This window comes from Lactuca sativa, chromosome 5, assembly GCF_002870075.4.
Source record: "Lactuca sativa cultivar Salinas chromosome 5, Lsat_Salinas_v11, whole genome shotgun sequence".
Lineage (NCBI taxonomy): Eukaryota > Viridiplantae > Streptophyta > Magnoliopsida > Asterales > Asteraceae > Lactuca > Lactuca sativa.
This window is the reverse complement of record NC_056627.2, coordinates 112,309,366-112,328,112: the sequence shown is the minus strand read 5'-3', so window position 1 is coordinate 112,328,112 and position 18,747 is coordinate 112,309,366. Positions and strand designations below refer to the sequence as shown.

The 18,747-nt window shown below is 37.0% G+C and overlaps 1 protein-coding gene across 1 annotated transcript; it reads right to left on the bottom strand.

Moving 5' to 3' along the window:
- Positions 1-826: 826 nt before the first annotated feature.
- On the bottom strand, positions 827-1,776 carry LOC111883685 (PLAT domain-containing protein 3). The gene is made up of 2 exons (XM_023880006.3): positions 1,618-1,776; positions 827-1,545 (listed from the first exon to the last, which is right to left on the bottom strand). Exons 1-2 carry the CDS (start codon positions 1,687-1,689, stop codon positions 1,060-1,062), a joined length of 558 nt encoding a protein of 185 aa, XP_023735774.1. The 5' UTR covers positions 1,690-1,776; the 3' UTR covers positions 827-1,059.
- Positions 1,777-18,747: the final 16,971 nt, after the last annotated feature.

The window sequence follows — 18,747 nt, the reverse complement described above, 5'->3', positions numbered from 1 at the left end:
GCAGAGACATAGGTACAACATCCTCTCTTTAAAAAAAAGACATAGGTACAACATCTAAACTTTTTTTTTTTTTTTGTCATTGATCAGGTGGCAATTGTGGTTTAGATAAAAGAAACAGAAGGGGGGGGGGAGAGAGAGAGAGAGAGAGAGAGAGAGAGAGAGAGAGAGAGAGTCCGTGAGTGATGAGAGGTGCGATGGCGTTGGCTAGATTGGGGTTTGAAAAGTTGGATATTCATTACATTTTTTCTGAGTAGAAACACATGTGCGATTGTAGTTTTTAGAAGATAAACAGAGGTAGAAAAGATTAATGGAGGAAAGGTTGGCTGGTGACCTATTATAGGTTGTAGCGACAACGTGAGGAGGGTGGTGATACCGGAGGGTTGCCAGAAACTAGAGATCGTAAGGAGAGAGACAGAAGAGATGTAGGTTTGAGGGCATTGAATGTGTATAGAGGAGGTTAGGGTTTAGTGCTTTCAAGATCTAGAGATAGCGTAGGGTACATTGTTAGATGTAAAGCTTAATAAGGTTGTATGTTATGTTGTAAAGGGTATACCTCTTAAATTTCAAGAAATATCTAAAATGTTTTATATAATTATATAAATATGTAAGATAAAGATAAACAATTCCAAACGCCCCGTAGAAATGAGCATAAAATTCAAGACAACCAATTATGGTATATCCCCTAAATGTACTCTTTAAAAGATTGAACTTTGCTATACAAAAAGGCTTAACGGCGCAGATTGTTGCCCGTTTGTCATCAAACTTGTTGTACGATGATAATTAAATCTAAGGAAATACAAATTCGTAAAATAATTAACAAAAAAAATAAATAAATAACATCACACCTTTTATTTCTATTGATAATTGATAATAAGATTACAGGCGATGTTTACTAGAAATACACACATACAAAATCTTAATTTATGAATGAAGAGACTCCAAGAGTTTATTGTGGGATTCCAATCTCAACAACAAAATCAAACCCTCGATGGGTTTCACTCCAAAATCAAAACCATTTGATGCAAACTTCAAACATCACTTTTGCCACCCGATCGCCTCTCACACAACAGAAAGCAGTGATGAAGCAGTACCGCGGATTACGTGGCGCCGGTGAGCGGATAAACTACCATCGCCGTCGGATCCACAGTAATTTCTGACGGCGGTAAGTTCGTATGGTGACGTGTCGGTAGCAAGCCACTGTTCAACCGTGAATGTCTGTTGTGCGCAGGGGATGTGTGCTCCGGTAGTCGTTACCTCAATGTAATTACAATACCAACCATGATGAGCCCCGGTGCCGTCGGAGGTGATGTTCATCTCACACGGTGCTCCGGTCAAACAAGGGCCTCTTCCACTGAAAATGTCCAGATTGCTCCTCTCGAAATAGTTGTACCCAGGACCCATCAAACCCCCCCAAGCTTCTAGATTGTTGATCCTGATGCCATAGCCGGCGGCGTCGTATAGTGTTAACGTCATGTTGGAATCTGTTCCGGCTTTAAGTATCGATCCAGTTCTGACGTAAATGGTGTACACACAATCCGGATCAGACTGCAATTATTCGAAAAAGCTTAATAAGATTTTAAATGTTTTGAATGAATGCAGAGAGGAATAGGAGCTTACAGATCTGACGACGGCGGCGATGATGAAGACGATGAGGAGATTGAAGAACAAACGGTTGACTTTAGGAGCCATGGTTCCCTTGTTGGTAATGGTGCCGATGGGCAGATAGATCTGTGATGAATGGGGGAGTGGAGCGGGTGATATATGATATGGATGAAAATGAGGACATAGTGGTAGGGCCGGTCAATCCACGTGATACGTATATTTTCATCACACGTTGAGTTTCCATATATCTTTTTAGGAGTAGGGAGTCATATCTTTTAAAAATCGGTTTTTTTAGCTGAATCGGTATTGCGAACAGTTTTCAGTTTAATCGGTTCAGCCGTTGAATAAACCAGTTTTTATAATTTTTATTTTTTTATACATAAATACATACAAAAATAAATAATTTGATGTCCACAAGTGCAAATATTAAAATACACATGAAAACAAGTTCTAGATCAATCTAAATACATTAAAATAATTTATAACCATAAGTTTTACATCAATTCACATACATTAAAAAGAAAATAAAATCCTAGATGAATATAAACACATCAAAAAACTTCATAACATTTATCTTGTGTTTTTATTAAGATTTTTTTTAATAAATGTGAAAAAATACTAACGTTTATTATGCAAACAGTTTCATATCCATGTGTTTTTATTCAATTTATCAGTTCAATCAGATTTTTGTAAAAACCGACCGGTTTGATCCAGTTAAAAAATCGATAGAAAACCGGTGATAGTTGAACCGCTCCTTTCCCCGATTCCCAGTTCAAACTAGTTTTTAAAACATTGGTACCCATTTAAGCCACTCCCACATTATTTTTTATTGTTTATTTTTTGTCATCTTTCTTAACCCACAACACACAAAAACACTATTTTTTTAACCCACTTAACCCATTCAATTAAAAAAAAATATATACAAAACAAGCAAAGTAAAATCTTAATTAGCAATAGAGTTACCTCCGATACCACTCCTCTTCAGCGGATTGTTTAATTGGTTTTACTAACCCACTTCATCCTCTCTTTACTTTCTTTCTCTCATTTTTTCTTATACCATATGTTTTAATACGTATGCCTTAGTTGTTTTGTATTCTTTTTAAATTGAGTGGGTTGAATGAGTTGAGAAAAATAAGATTTCTGTGTATTGTGGGTTAGAAAAGTTGAAGAAAAAAGAGAAACAAAAACTGATGTGACGGTGGGTTCAGTCGGTTGGAAGGGAATGACTCTCTCATCCCTTATAAAGAATAAGAACATAAAATTTGATTTTAAATGAAGATATTAGATGGATAATAACTGATGTCTTTTTCCATTCTCAAATTAAACGAATAAATTATAAAATAAAATATATAGTTAAAAGGATACGATGAAATATATAAAAGAGAAATTAAATATCTTTATATTTTTTCTTCCTTCGCATTCTTCTATGAGTTTAAGATAATAATAATAAAGAAAGTCAACTTATACTGAGGATAAGTTTTTGTTTCATTCATGCAAAATCGTCCATTTAGGTTACATCAGAAAAGATAAATAAATAGCCACAAAGAATGTAACAAACTAGCATATCGTATTGGATCAGAAGCCTATCTAGAATAAGATAAACATGACATAAAGATAATAACAATTCCCTCAAGTTGAAGCATGAAGATTATGATGGGTTTTATGCATAAGAAACAGTCCTATGTGCTCATACAAACCCTAATGCTTGGATCTAGGTTTCTCTATTGTACATGCTTTGAATCCAAGACTAATAAACTTAGATCTAACATATTATAAACTGAATTAGGGTTTATAGAATCACCTTTGATTGTTATATAGCAATAACAATCAATTCCTGGCTTGGATTGGCCTTAGAAAGCTTAGTGCCTCAAGTGCTGCACCTCTAATGGAGTCACAAACACCATATGCAACTTGGATGAAGAGGAGAAGAAGAGAGGCTGCCCAAAAACGGCTGGAAACCCTAATGGAAGACTTGTCCACGTTTTTGGGGCATAGGGGCCCTTTATATACATGTAGGCTATTAGGGTTTACAACTAGGAAACCCTAATATGACTGCTTAGGCCCTAAGCAGCCCATGGACTCCTTAAACATATCCCTTGGACGATTTCTAATGGGCTTCCCATAGAATTCGTCCAACCTATATATTATTAGGTGATCCATAGCCCAATTATAATTATCTTATAATTACAACTTCAGTCCCCTAAGTTTAATTAATCCCTTTTAGCCACAAAATTAATTATCAATTAATTCTTGACTAATACTAATTAAACAATATGATTTCTCCTTTAATATATTATTCTCATAATATATTAATAAATCATATTTAAACCTTTCTCTCCTTAAATCATCCTACATATTGCTATGGTGAAGGCAACCCAAAAGGACCATGCTCATAATCGGGTCAAGTACATACCAAAATAGTTATGGACTTAGACACTAATCCAACAGATTACGAATGTTCAACTTGACCATGAGAGATTGTAGTCGTTCCGCGCCAAGTGGTTTAGTGAGTAAGTCCGCCAGTTGATCTTTGGTGTGAACCCAAACATGAGCGATCTCTTTTGATTCCACCCTTTCCCGAACAAATTAGCAATCCATTTCCACGTGTTTTGTGCGTTCATGGAAAACTGGATTGTGTGCTATGTGCTTTGCAGATTCATTGTCACACATGAGAGTGGTAGGCGAATTAATGACAACACCTAAATTAGTGAGTAGCCAACGAACCCAAAGGATCTCACTCACTGTCGTTGCCATCTCACGATATTCAGCCTCAGCGGAAGACCTTGAAACCACCGATTGTTTCTTGGATTTCCAATAAACAGGAGCTCCTCCAAGGAGAAGTAAGTATCATGTTCGAGAACGGCGCGAATAGGGACATCCCAACCAATCGGAGTCACTATAAGCTACTAGATTAGTAGACCCATCATTTGGAAGCAAAATACCTTGTCCGATTATGGTCTTCAAATAACGTAAAACACGTAAAGCTGCATCCCAGTGTGGCTGTTTAGGATCGGATACGAATTGACTCAAAATGTTAACCGAATATGTTATATCGGGGTGAGTGGCTTGTAAATACAAAAGACGACCAATGAGACGCCTATACATATTTGCATCAACCCGGTTTTCATTGTCACCTTTATCGAGTTTAAGGTTCTGCTCCATTGGAAAACGGCTTGGCCTGCACCCCAGCATACCCGAATCGTCCAAGATATCCATGGTGTATTTGTGTTGACTGAGAACTAAACCTTCTTCCGTACGTGACACCTCGATCCCCAAAAAAATATTTTAAGCTACCAAGATCTTTGATACTAAATTGGGTATGGAGATTAGCTTTTGTACTCTCAATCTTTTCTTCATTATTACCAACAATGACTACATCATCTACATAAATGAGAGCCACCACAAAAATATCGTTATTTTTCTAAATAAAAAGAGAATGGTCAGCATGAGATTGTATGAAACCAAGAGCACGAATAGCTGTGGTAAACTTGTGATGCCAATTGCGACTTGCTTGCTTTAAGCCATACAGTGACTTTTTAAGTTTACACACTCGCGTGTCTCCTTCTTTGCAAAATCCTTGGGGAATCTTCATGTATACATCTTCTTCCAAGTCACCATGCAAGAATGCATTATTCACATCGAGTTGGTGAATAATCCAATTCTTTTTTACCGCAACAATTAATAAAATTCGAATCGTAACAAGTTTAGCCACCGGAGCAAAGGTATCGTGAAAATCTACTCCTTCCATTTGCGTGTAGCCCTTTGCAACAAGACGGGCTTTGTGCCTCTCTATCTCACCATTTGGTTTGAATTTAGTCTTGAAAACCCATTTGGAATCAATGACACGTTTGCCTTTAGGAAGAGAGGTGAGCTCCCACGTGTCATTGTCTTCCAAAGCTTTTATTTCACGTTGCATTGCAAGCCACCATTCGGGTTGTCTAGCAGCCTGTTTAAAACTTTTTGGCTCATTGTGAAGAACAATAGCCGCTAGAAAGGCCTTATGTGAAGGTGAAAATTTTTTATATGAAACATAATGAGTTAGAGGATGTACCGTAGAAGCGACTCGATCGGACGGAGGTGGTAGATGATTGATCGATGGGGGAAGGTCAACTTCAAAATCTTGGAACCGGGTTGGTTGACTTCTTGTTCGAGTGGCACGGTGATTATCAGGGGGTTCTAAATGTGTTGGTTGTGTCTCTACTTCAGTGACGTCATCATGCATGTTGATGGCGCCAGCATCTTCTAAAGTTGCTGAAGAGTCAATAAGGGCCTCATGGGTTACGTCAGCCCCATCATCATGTGATCCGTTCTCGTCGTCATGCATGGAAGGGTTGGGAATATCACCATGCAACGTGAATAAATCTTCATTTTGTGATTGTTTATTTGTTCCAACATAATTCATTGGAAATTCATTCTCTAAGAACCGTACATCACGAGAGACTATTATCTTTTTACTTTCCAAATCATATATTTTATATCCCTTAGTGCCATGGGGATATCCAACAAATATGCCGGGCTTACCCCGTTTCTCAAATTTGTCTCCCCCGGTGTCTGTGTTTCTATGATAAGTCAAACACCTAAACACCCACATGTGTTCATATGAGGGTTTTCGCTGGAACAGTACCTCATAAGGCGTGGCACCATGTAAAACTTTGGTGGGCATTCTATTAATGACATATGTGGCTGTCAATATACAACCCCCCCCCCCCCACCCAAAAGGTTGTGGGCAAATTAGCTTGAAAGCGTAAGGCATGTGCAGTTTCAAGTAAATGTCGATGCTTGCGTTCGACGACCCCGTTTTGTTGCGGGGTGTGCGGGCAAGATGTTTCTAAAATAATTCCTTCTTGTGCATAAAAATCGTCCATGTCATTTAATACAAACTCCCCCCATTATCACACCTTACACGCTTTATTTGAATACCAAATTGTGTTTTGACCAGTTTGTGAAAATCCATGAGGCATGTGCTTGCCTTATGTTTGTGTTTAATTAAAAAGGTCCATATAGGCCTACTGAAATCATCTATAATGGTAAGAAATTAAGACGCTTTGCTCATAGACAAGGTTCTATATTTCCCCCACATGTCACAGTGCACCAAATCAAAACATGAAAGAGTTTTTATTTCACTAATGGGAAAAGGGAGGCGTGTGTGTTTAGCTTTAAAACAAGCATCACATATGTTATTGTCTTTAGAAACATCAATAAAATTTAATTTCGAAATCTTCTTGGTGGATGGATGACCTAGGCGTTTATGCCAAACCTCAAATGTCGTTAGTAGAGCTTTGATTGGCTTCGCTTTCTCTTTGTTGTCGGGCCACCAATCAGGATATCCTATCAGTTTAAAACATCCTTCTTTACTGTGCCCTTCACGCCGACAGTGGGAGCACTTTTCTTTTCTTTCGTTTTTCTGCCTTAGGGTTTTTCTGGATCACCTTGTTGACTGATGTTGAGTTCGTCTTTGCTGGAATCTGTCTGGAGCTTCTCTGTCCGTTGTAATCTGCTTGAAACGTTGCAGCTTCTACTCTGGTTCTTTTGGAATTGCCTGTAATGGCTCGCTGTTGTTCACTTTCGGCTACCAGGTGGTAGATAGTGCTTAACGATGGTGTCGGTTTCATGGCTAAAATTTGGGTTCGAACCACAGAAAAGTCATCGTCTAACCCCATCAAAAATTCATAGGATCTCTCTTTCTCTTTCACTTCGTTGAGCTGTTTGCCGATCCCATAGTGGCACCCTTCACACGTGCAATAAGGGTTAGGAAGAACAGTTTGGAGTTCATCCCAAGCAGTCCTCAACTTGGTGTAATATGTTGAAACAGATGCACCACCTTACCGCAAGGCGTTGAGGCTTTGTTTCAATTCGTAGGCTCGAGGTGCTCCTTCTTTCTCGAATCGTTCTTCTAGATCACGCCAAATCTCAGATGACGTGTTAGCATATCTGACGCTGGTGCGTATCTCTCTTTCCATAGCTGTCGTTATCCACCCCTTTATCATCGCATCAGCTCGAGTTCAAGCCAAGTTCAAGGAAAACTTTGCATCGGGTTTCTTGATTGTGCCATGCACAAACCCCATCTTGTTCTTTGCAAGTAAGAAATTCATCATCTCTTGCTTCCACTCTCCGTAATTACTATCGTTTAACGCATCATTTACCTGCATCTGCTTGGGGTAATCGGATGGATGAATGTAGTATGGAGAGCTTGTATCTATCTCATTTTTCTTGTCATCACCAGACGATTCCGCCTTGTCTCCTGCCATTGGAACTCTGGTTATGTATGGATCCGACGCTCTGATACCATAAAGAAAGTCAGCTTATACTGAGGATAAGTTTTTGTTTCATTCATGCAAAATCGTCCCTTTAGGTTACATCAGAAAAGATAAATAAATAGCCACAAAGAATGTAACAAACTAGCCTATCGTATTGGATCAAAAGCCTATCTAGAATAAGATAAACATGACATAAAGATAATAACAATTCCTTTAAATAAATGTACCAAAAAATTATTAATTTTATTAAATATGAGAAATGTCACAATATTAAGTGTCTAGGAAAATAGTATGAAGAAAAAAAGAGAAGAATATTTGATTTTCTATATAAAATAGGGCTAAACATTAAACAACCTAAACAAAGCAAATTTACCGATGGTTTTCTATTGTTGAACGAGTTGGTACTCATATAGATGGGTCATTGCTGAAGTAGAAAATCATTGCTTTCGAAGGCGAAGAAGAATAGAGTTCTCAAAGAAGGATATAAATGTAGCAACGTTCTGCAACAACGTTAGAAACACCTCAATGGTTGGATTTTAACCTTCCAATCTAACTAATTTAATCATGGTTGGATCAATGATGCTTAGACTGTTTCATAACAAAAATTCATTTTTTATTAAGGCGATGTTGGGTGCGTCACAGCTAGTTGATAAGTTAGCTTATTTTTCAAGCTTTTTAAATTATCATGTTAGGCAAGCTAAAAAGTAGCTGATAAGCTAGCTTATAAGCAAACTTTTTAAAACGCTACTTATGTTGTGTTTAGCGCACCACAACTAGCTAATAAGGTAAATTATTTTTCAAAGTTTTTAAAATTGTCATGTTCGCAAATCAAAAAGTAGCTGATAAGGTAGTTTATAAGTCATATTTTTTAAAAAAGCTACTTAAACTAGCTTTTCAGAAGTTTTTTTTCTAAAATTCCCCGAATATAGCATTAACTAATTATACAAGACATATTTGTGACAACAGGAAATTTTTTTGTCAACGACCATCACTAGAGACAAATTGTAGCAATAAAGTTTTTCATATTTTGAGAAAATAGAATCATATAAGTTATGATTTATAAGTAAAAAAATGTTAATAGGATAAAAATTGAGTGATAAAAAAGTTATACCGCTATTAATAAAGGTTAATGTATTCGAAAAGTACACACTAACGTGATCCCAAAGATATAAACTTCGTAAAAATCTAACTCCAATCGGAGGAGTCATGATTTTATAAAAAGTAAAAATCAACTGTGTCGTTAACGTAATTAACGTCAAAATAGTATAAAGAAAAGGGTTGCGTTGTGACTGAAGTCATTAAAAGGAAAAGCATAGTACTCCGACAGATAAGAACTTTGAAATGAAAAAGGTCAAAAATAGAGTTTGTATAAGAAAGATATGATTTTTGGAAAAATATAAAATACGGGTTAAAAATAAAATTTAAAATTTTACAACGCGACCTTAAGGAAAGTTATAGTACTCAATGATATCTACACAAATATATAAAAAGGATAAGAAATAAGATTCATATGAGGAAGATAAGAATTTTTTTATAGAAAATTTAGCGATGCACGTAAAGTACGTGTCATGCTCGATGCGCACGTCTGACACCTGGATTTGTCAGGATTGGAGAGACGTGGAACACTAGAAGTGTGACGTGTGGCAAGCTTTGGATGGAGCCACGAGTCGAGTGCACGACACACATAAGGTGCGTCGCGTGTATATGCACTATAAATACAGATGCTCACTTTTTGATTTCTCCACACCCAAAAACCTAAAAATCTATCTCTTTCTCTTGATCTATCTCAAAAATCCTCCCAATGACATGAAGCTTCAGGTGTAGCAGCAAGGATATTTCTGATCACACTCCTAAGGTGAGTTCACGACCCCATTTTATTATTTGAAAGGTTTTAAGGGGGAATACATGCTTAACAAACTGCTTTATCAAAAAAATATTATATATATATATATATATATATATATAGTTATATAAAGCATGAAAACTTTAGAATAATGTAACCATAGATACTTTACCTATTTGTAAGCTATGATACTGTCGCACCCCAAACCAGAATGCGCGGAAACGTTCGGGGGTGGATGACTTCATGTGGTAGCATAACAAATGAATACATAGTAAAGAAAGCAATACAACCATCATATATATAATTGAAAGTTTACATTTTTAAAAGGTACATGTTCAAAACCAATTACAATATGATGCCAAAATATGAATTTAAGCTGACGATGCACATGAAGTTAAGCATATTTTGGCATGTTCGAGAATCCCTCCAAGGGATTCTAGTATATAATACAGGACTTGAAATGTGTACTCGAACGTACGTGAAGTTGATGTCTCACAAAACTTAGTATAAAAACAGATTCACGTGTTAAAATGTTCATTTGTTCTTGTATGCGAAAGTGACTTCTTGAAAATAGTGTTTCTAGTATGTAAGAGTTAGTAATGTTCTCGTAAAACTATACCTATTATAGTTTTCTAAAAGTGTGTCTCGTTTGTTTAGAAATCCCTAGAAAATGAATCACTTGTTGTGAAAGTATAAATTTTCATAGTGTCTAAGTTGGACACATATACATGCAATCTAAGCAGAGTGTTTAATTTATACATATATAACAACATTTTTCATTTCAAAAGATATAATGTTATCGTGATATATTTTACATACGAAAGTTCCCTATAAAGTTTATAAATCACATATGATTCTGTTGAATAAAAGTGTATAATAAAACTTTATATAACACACGATAATAATCGCGTGTTTTACTTGTATTCCCCCCTTTGAAAGCATATAAAAGCATTTATAGAATATTTAAAAGGTTAATTAAGGGGTATGAACTCACTTGAAAGATCGAAGAAAGTCGAGATGAAAAACGGGCATAATTTCTTCTCGGGAAAGCGGATTTTCTCGGGATTCTCGGGAATCTCGGGAGTACAAACGACCTTCGGGACTTGACCCAAGTGACCGGGGCTTCGGGTTAGCAAAGGCACGAAAAACGAGGCAACAACGCAAGAGAAATGAGAGAGAATGGCCCTTTTCTTCAGAACCTTCGCATCCCTTTTATAAGGGGTGGGAACCGCCTCGGTACGCTGGGCGTACGCGTGCGTCACGCATGAGCGCATCCTCGACTGCATTGGACTCCGGATGGGACGGGGCGTAGCCTCGCATAGGGCGAGACGTGGACGATCCGAGGCCTAGGCCTTGAGTACGCTGGGCATACGAGCTTACGCTGGGCGTAACTCGGCCCTATCTGATGACTCGCCTTCGGATAATACCAAGGTTAAATAATAAAATTTATATTTTATTTATTTAATAAATTTCTAAAATTCATATCTTCTTCATACGAACTCCGTTTTCGATGTTCTTTATATCCACGCGTAGGTGAGACTACGCTCTACAACTTTCGTTTAGATTCCGTCAGCAAATTTTGAAATTATTTTTATTATTTATTTTTAAAAGGTCGCGTTAAGAAAATATCGTTAGAAATTCATAACTTCTTTATCTGACGTCTGTTTTTGCCAGACTTTTTACCGCTGAAATACCATTGTTGATACCTTCGATTCTCGTTTAAGTCATTTCGGCCAAAAGTCGCTTGATCTCTGATTCAAGTTTTTAGGTGTCTGTCGCTAAGCTGAACTTGGAAAAATCATAACTTCAACATACGAAGTCGGATTTGGGCGTTCTTTTTACATACGATCACGGTTTAATGACATCAAACATAGTAGGTAATTAAATAGAAACTTTTTGGATATTTTATTTTCGAAGTTAATTTCATTATCACAAAATTGGTTACAATACTTGAATCTTTAGGTCATTACATAGAGTTGAAATATCGGGTTGTCACAGATACTATGCTTAAACGTTATTATGTCCGATATTCTACGAAAGGATTTTACCTAGAGGTTATATAGGCCAATTTCATAGGATAACATAGTACCTAGAAGTTATGCTAGTCAATTATATAGATATGCGTTGTACCTAGTTGTTACTCTGCCCGAATATCTTATTTTCAAATCAATCATAATTAGGGTGTGTATATATATATATATATATATATATATATATATATATATATATATATATATATATATATATATATATATATATGGTAAAATAATTGTAACGACCCAAAATTATGATGTAAAATTTTCATTTTTAATTCAAACAAAACATTAATTATCTTTAAGTCAAAATTCAATATCCGCTTATCTAAATATTCAAAAGTACTTTTATAAGAAAACAATTATCAAAGTACAATCCCAAAATCATCATGATGCAGAAACATGGGTGGATGCGCTATAATCAAGTCGGACCATTCCCTTTCGAACCGGAAGTACCTGAAATCATAACCATAACAATTGTAAGAACAAAGCTTAGTGAGTTCTCCAAAGTACCACATACCATACATACCATTGGTCCTAGTCCTCATATTGGGCATAGCCCGCATATTGGACCCAACCCACCATAATGGGCCTAGCCCTGCCAAACCATTAGGCCTAGCCCGATCATACAAATGAGGATACTCACCTCAATCCGTTGATAACCAAAAACTGCTCGGACCGTTGAACCGGATACCCTCGCGCCAACTAACAATAAATACAATCTTAATTAATAAATAATCCAATAACCCAAAATCCGAGGCCCACTCCATAAACCAACCCCCTAAAGGGTAAAAGACCATTTTACCCTTTTGCCTTACTTGTTCGATAACCAAGGCCCGACCCAAAATGCATAAAAGGCCCCCAAACCCAAAATGGCAATCCAAATGCCAAATGAAAAACAACAAAAGCCCATTATTGACCAATAACCCGATTGGGACCCAAAACCATCATGGACCTATTTCCAAGAAAACCCTAAGTCTATCCATGGCGCAAAGTCAGAAGTTGAATGGCCCAACAAGGCCCAAACCTCAAAATGCCCAAAACGGCAAACTAGGGAGTACACCCAGCATACCAGAATGGTACCCCCAACATACTCACCTTCAAAGCATATAGTACATTCGGTTGATGCACAAAACCTTCATTAAGCTGAGCGTACTTCATGTGTACGCCCAACTTACTCACCAGGGACCAAAAATCCATATTAAGCTCTTAATGGTTAAGCCAATGACTTCCAAACTTAGGTATGACCCTAATGAGATGTCTTAAGACGTAAAGTTGGCAACTTTACTCCGTTTCATGGGTTAATGGGACCAAAATCCTTAATGACATCCATAACAAACATCTAAACTCATGCATGGTCCAAGATAACTCACCAAGATGACATTTTTATAAACAAGGACCTCTCAAAGGCCAAGATCCATCACTCTTAGCTCTTGGAGTAGCTCATACTCACAAGGGTGACTCTAAGGACCAAAAAGAACCCAAAATACACCTTAAACTAGATCTAACTCCTAGAGTCATCAAGTTAGAAACTTTATACCTCCAAAATGTAGATCAAGATGCAACGAGCCTGGATCCAAAAGCTTCAAGGAATCCTACACTTCTTTAAAATTTTCCTTCTTCTTCTATAAACACCAAAAAGCATGAAATACCACCAAAAGCTCAAAAGCCACTCAAATGGTGGCTAGGTTTTTGTTTCTAGGGTTTAGAGGGATAGAGGCCGAAGATAATAGGATTTGGTGCTGAGTTAAGGAGCTTAAATAGGGTCCACGACCCTAAATATCGTTTGGGTTTGACTGGATTACGCCCAACGTACTTCTGGTACGCCCATCATACTCCTTAAGAACCGCAATCATTTTGCTTAATACGCCCAACGTATGCCAATCTATGCCCCACATATTGGCCTTCTCATTAGTACGCCTCGCGTACACTTGTGTATGCCGCGCGTACTCGGTTTAGCCCTAAAACCATGAATCTTCCAAAGGCCATAACTTCTTCGTTATAAGTCTATTTCTGATGATCCTTATATCCATGAAGAGGTAATGAGAAGCTATACACTTATATCGACTCATACTTTCCTTAAAACTTCCTGAACAAAAACCTAATTTCCATATAAGCCCAAACTGATAGTTTACCGAAATACCCCTTGGCTCTAAAACACAAACTGAACTCCTGGATCATCCAAATTACATTACCCACACCCAAATAGGTCTAAATCTCTTTTCCTCAAAGGACCTAAGCCTGATGATACTCGGTCTTCGAGTCACCACCCGCATTAGGAAACGATTCGAGATAGGGCGTTACAATAATATATATATATATATATATATATATATATATATATATATATACACACACACATACACACACACAAAGATAATTATGAACTATATCGATTTTAATTATCAAATATAAAGTACAAAGATTATATAGTGATAATTAAAGATTTTATAAAACAGTTAAAGAAAAGATAAAACACCTAAGGTTAATGTGTTAGTGAAATTTTATTATTCATCCTTAGCCTGGTTAAACTTGGCTACCACTAACCTATAATCGTTAATCTTATGAGAGCCAGAAAGAAATGTATAGATCTATACAGGGATAACACCCCACCTACGATTTCTAGCTACAATCCCAACAGGATAATTTTCTTTATATAGAAGTATTATTCGATGTCCAATGAAGCGCCGTGCGGGGAAAATTATTATTCCACAATGATGATTATGGTGGCTCATGGTAATACAAATCGAAAACCTTAAGGAACCAACCTAGACGGACGCCTTCGAGTAATTAATATTATAATAGAGTAAGATAGATAAAATATCCAAAATATTATAACAAAAATTAGGATTAGTAAAATGTCCTAGAAAGTATTTAAGTTAGGAATGGTAGAATATCCTAAGAATATATTAATAAGTTAGGATTTGTGAAATATCCTAGAATATTAAAACAAGCTAGGATTGGTAAAATGTCCTAAAAGTGAAAGAAAAAAGATATAGAAAATTAGGATTGACTATACATCCTAAAAAATATGTTTTGAGAAATAAAAGGAATTCAAAGCTATGAAATGGAAAACCTAGGAATTGATAAATAAGAAAACACTCTTATTCATAAACAAAGATCCCAAAAAGTTTTCAAAAAGACTTTTATCGATATCTGTTAAACGTGTGAACTTACCAACAATAAGTTTACGTTTTCAAAACCGCATGTATTCCTAGGAAGGAGAAGAAATCAACGCAAGGAAGGAAAAATAGCTCGAAGACAAATAGTTTTCTTTTATTTATCCATGTAATATACATCATTATAAATAAAAGGTATTATAGTTTGTACTCTGCAATTTGGGAAATCTATGTACCATTGTCACCCCTCGACACTTTTGCCACCGGCCGGGGGAGGTGTGACAAAATGGTATCAGAGCTACTTGCTTTAGCGAACTAGTACTTCCTTAGGAATTACGACTATAGCCTAGGGACATATACTCCGATAAGGTTTTTCCTAAAACATATAAATAAAAATATTATTATAAATTACCCTATAAACTACTTTCTGGAGAGGTGACTAGTTTAAACTATAATTTGGGTTGTTAAATTTCATAATGGTTATATGCTAAAACTATACTGCCCCTAGGCACTTCCTATTTGGCTGATCCTTATTTGATAGTCTAGAAGCACAAAACAATAATAATCGCCAACCCTAAACAATTAGGGATACAAATAAAGAATGCAAAATATGTAAGTCAATTATCTAGGTTGATTCAGTGTCTAAAGGTTGAGTCACAACTAAATATAACCTGATCACCTATGTTTAGTCTTGGTTGGAACAATACACCAACTAAATTTGGACTCGATAATTGATAAAATAGAAACCAAACATACCTATACAATACAAACCAAAGTAAAGAGTATAAATATACATAAGTGTACCAAAAGATATCCTACAAAATAAGTAAAAACAAGTATCAAAATACAAACCAACACATCAACCCTCCCACCTACTCATCACTGCTCTCGTCCTCATCCTCCGTACCTTCCTTAATGTCATAAGTATCTCCATGATGTGTGCTTGAAGCACCAACACCATCATGACCAGCACCCCTCGAGTGAGCACGAGGGGGAACAACATGACTTGCCTGAGGAAAGGGTGGATGATCCATCCCCAGGTGCTGCCTCACCCCAAAAATCGATGTTATAATCCAACGATGCTCCTCATGTATACCGTCTAAACGCTGCATCACATTGCATAGATTTGGCTCTCGATCAGTCTCCACGTACCTAGGTCTCTAACGTCTCGAAGGCAGGCTCAGGGATATGCTTTGGCTCCACCTGTCTGATCGGTTCCACAATATCATCATTACGAACCCTCCATTGTTGATCATCTCCTTGAACCAACACCTGCATCTTACCTAGATATGTCGTACCTATGTATATGATAGGAATAGGAACCATCCCACTAGTATCGACCTCGAAAGATTGGGCCAATTGAGTGACCCAAAGGCCACCACAAATCCTGCTCGAAGGCATGGTACCTAGAGCCATACTAGACAACTAGAGAGCAAAAGCGAAGGGAAGATTGAGGTGAACCTCAGTATAAGCAAGGAACCAAATGTAGAATAGGTCTCCAGAAGGAACCTTTTCACGCTCCTTGTGACGACAAACAGTAGAAGCGACCAATCGGTGAAGCAACCAGTAAGTTGGAGATTTGAAGGAACTCTCCTTAGCCGTCGTAGAAACATAGGTCCCCCTAGCATGACCCCAAACCTGCATATATCTATACTCCTTTGGTGGATCAATAATACAGTTGTCAAGATAAGCAAAGAAATGAGGACTAGCAGTCTTCTCTTCTATATACATCCCTAGTTGTCTCCCCAACTCAATCAAGTTGCAGGATTGGGATACGCCTCCCAAGCAAAAAGAGAAAACCAATCTATTAGCCCAGTTTTCCGATGCCTTGTCGATGTAAACTGTAGAAAAGAATGAGACATAGGTGTTGGATTAGTGTCTAAGTCCATAACTATTTTGGTATGTACTTGACCCGGTGGTGCAAGGTCCTTTTGAGTTGCCTTCACCAATGCAACTTATAGGATGAATTAAGGAGAGAAAGGTTTAATTATGATTGAATAATATATTAAAGGAGAAATCATATTGTTTAATTAATACTAGTCAAGAATTAATTAAGAATTAATTTTGTGACTAAAAGAGATTAATTAAACTTAAGGGGACTGGAATTGTAATTATAAGATAATTGCAATTGGCTATGAATCACCTAGGAATATAGGTTGGAGATAATCTATGGGAATCCCATATGATTTTCATCCAAGGCATGTTCCAGAAGGGGTCCATGGGCTGCTTAGGGCTTAAGCAGTCAAATTAGGGTTTCCTTGTTAGATAACCCTAATTGCCTACCTATTTAAAGAACCCTTGAGACCTAAAAACGTGGCTTATCTTTGCAAGAGGGTTTCTGGACGTTTTTGTAGTTCTCATTCTCTTTCTTCTTCATCCTTATTGCTTATGGTGTTTGTAACTCCATTAGAGGTGCAACACTTGAGGCACTAAGCTTTCTGAAGCCAATGAATAGATTGTTATTGCTACATAATAATCAAAGGTAATTTCTAAACTCTTAATTCAGTTCATATTATGTCACACCCCCAAACCAGAAAGGTGGAAACATTAGGGGGTGGGTGACTTCACGTAGTATCATAACAGTTGAATATTGTAAAGAAAGTAAACACAACCATCATATATATAACAAAAACTTACATTGTTGCATGTAATACATGTTTCAAAAGAATATACAAATATGATGATTTAAAATGTTTTGATAATAGACGCCTTAGCGTTCCTTCCCAAAAGCTGATGGTTACCTGTATTACTGATTCCCTGAGAAATACAAGTAGTTTTGAAGAAGTGTCAACAATTAAGTTGGTGAGTTCATAAGTGTTTTTGTATTGAAATTTGTATTTCATAGTTTGAAAAAGTTCCAAAGGTTGGAGTGCATTAGTATCTTTCGTGCTCAAATGATGAAAGTGAATTTATACTCAAAGTAATGTATTTACTGAATGCATTCAAGAGTCTCATAAATCAAATTTATTTAATACTTCTGTGTGAGTTTTATAACCATGCGATTGACCCAGACTGCCTGTAACAACGTTCTTCAGGCGTTGTAGTGTTATGACGTTTGTCACCCCAGACCTGCCGGTCTAACTATAGCTAACAGTTTAGGTGCGGGATTGTCAGTCCCGTATGGATCTATACACAAGTATCACGCTCTCCCTCCAAGAGATTATGGTTTATAATACAGGGCTTGAAATACGTACATGAGAGTACGTTGAAGTCAAATGTCTCACAACACTTAGTATTAATAGATTTATGAAAGAACCTTCTATATTTCATGTAGATGAAAGTATTTCATTTTCACAATGTTTACGTAAAGATGGAATGAATAACTTGTAAACTACACCTATTATAGTTTTTCCGAAAGTGTGTACCATTTGGTGATAAAAAAAAAACTCGATGTGATACTAACTTTTTATATTGTTTATACGTTGATATCGAAGTTGTTTAACATTTATAAAAATGTAGGTGGTTTATTTGAATCTGTTTAAAACGATAATTTTCTCTCGTATTACACTTGTATCGCCCCCTAAAATATGAAAAAAGATGTGAAAAGAAAGTAGGGGTGTGAACTCACTTGGAAAGTGTGGCGATTCGAAGAAAGCGAGCGTTTTCTCAGGCGACACTTCAACCGGAAAGTGGCAAGATTCTCGTGAATCTCGGGGCTTCGGACCTTCGTCGGGGCTGGGGTATGAAACTGAGGTGTCGGGGTCGTCTCAGGATGCTAAACGGGGAGTTAATGTGAGAGTGAAGAGAAAAATGAGCAAGGAAAGTCGGATGTCTTGCAAGGTATTTATAGGTGGGCTGCCAGGCCTCGTACGCTGGGCGTACTCCGAAGTATGTTGGGCGTACCTCGTACGCTGGGCGTACCCTCGTACGCGGGGCGTACGTCAGCAATGACG

What these genes read in the sequence shown, in the direction of transcription:
- LOC111883685 (XM_023880006.3), bottom strand. Translation starts at nt 1,689, where the DNA reads ATGGCTCCTAAAGTCAACCGTTTGTTCTTCAATCTCCTCATCGTCTTC. An exon ending in TCGCCGCCGTCGTCAGATCT is followed by an intron (nt 1,546 to 1,617) that starts GTAAGCTCCTAT and finishes GAATAATTGCAG; the next exon opens with TCTGATCCGGATTGTGTGTA.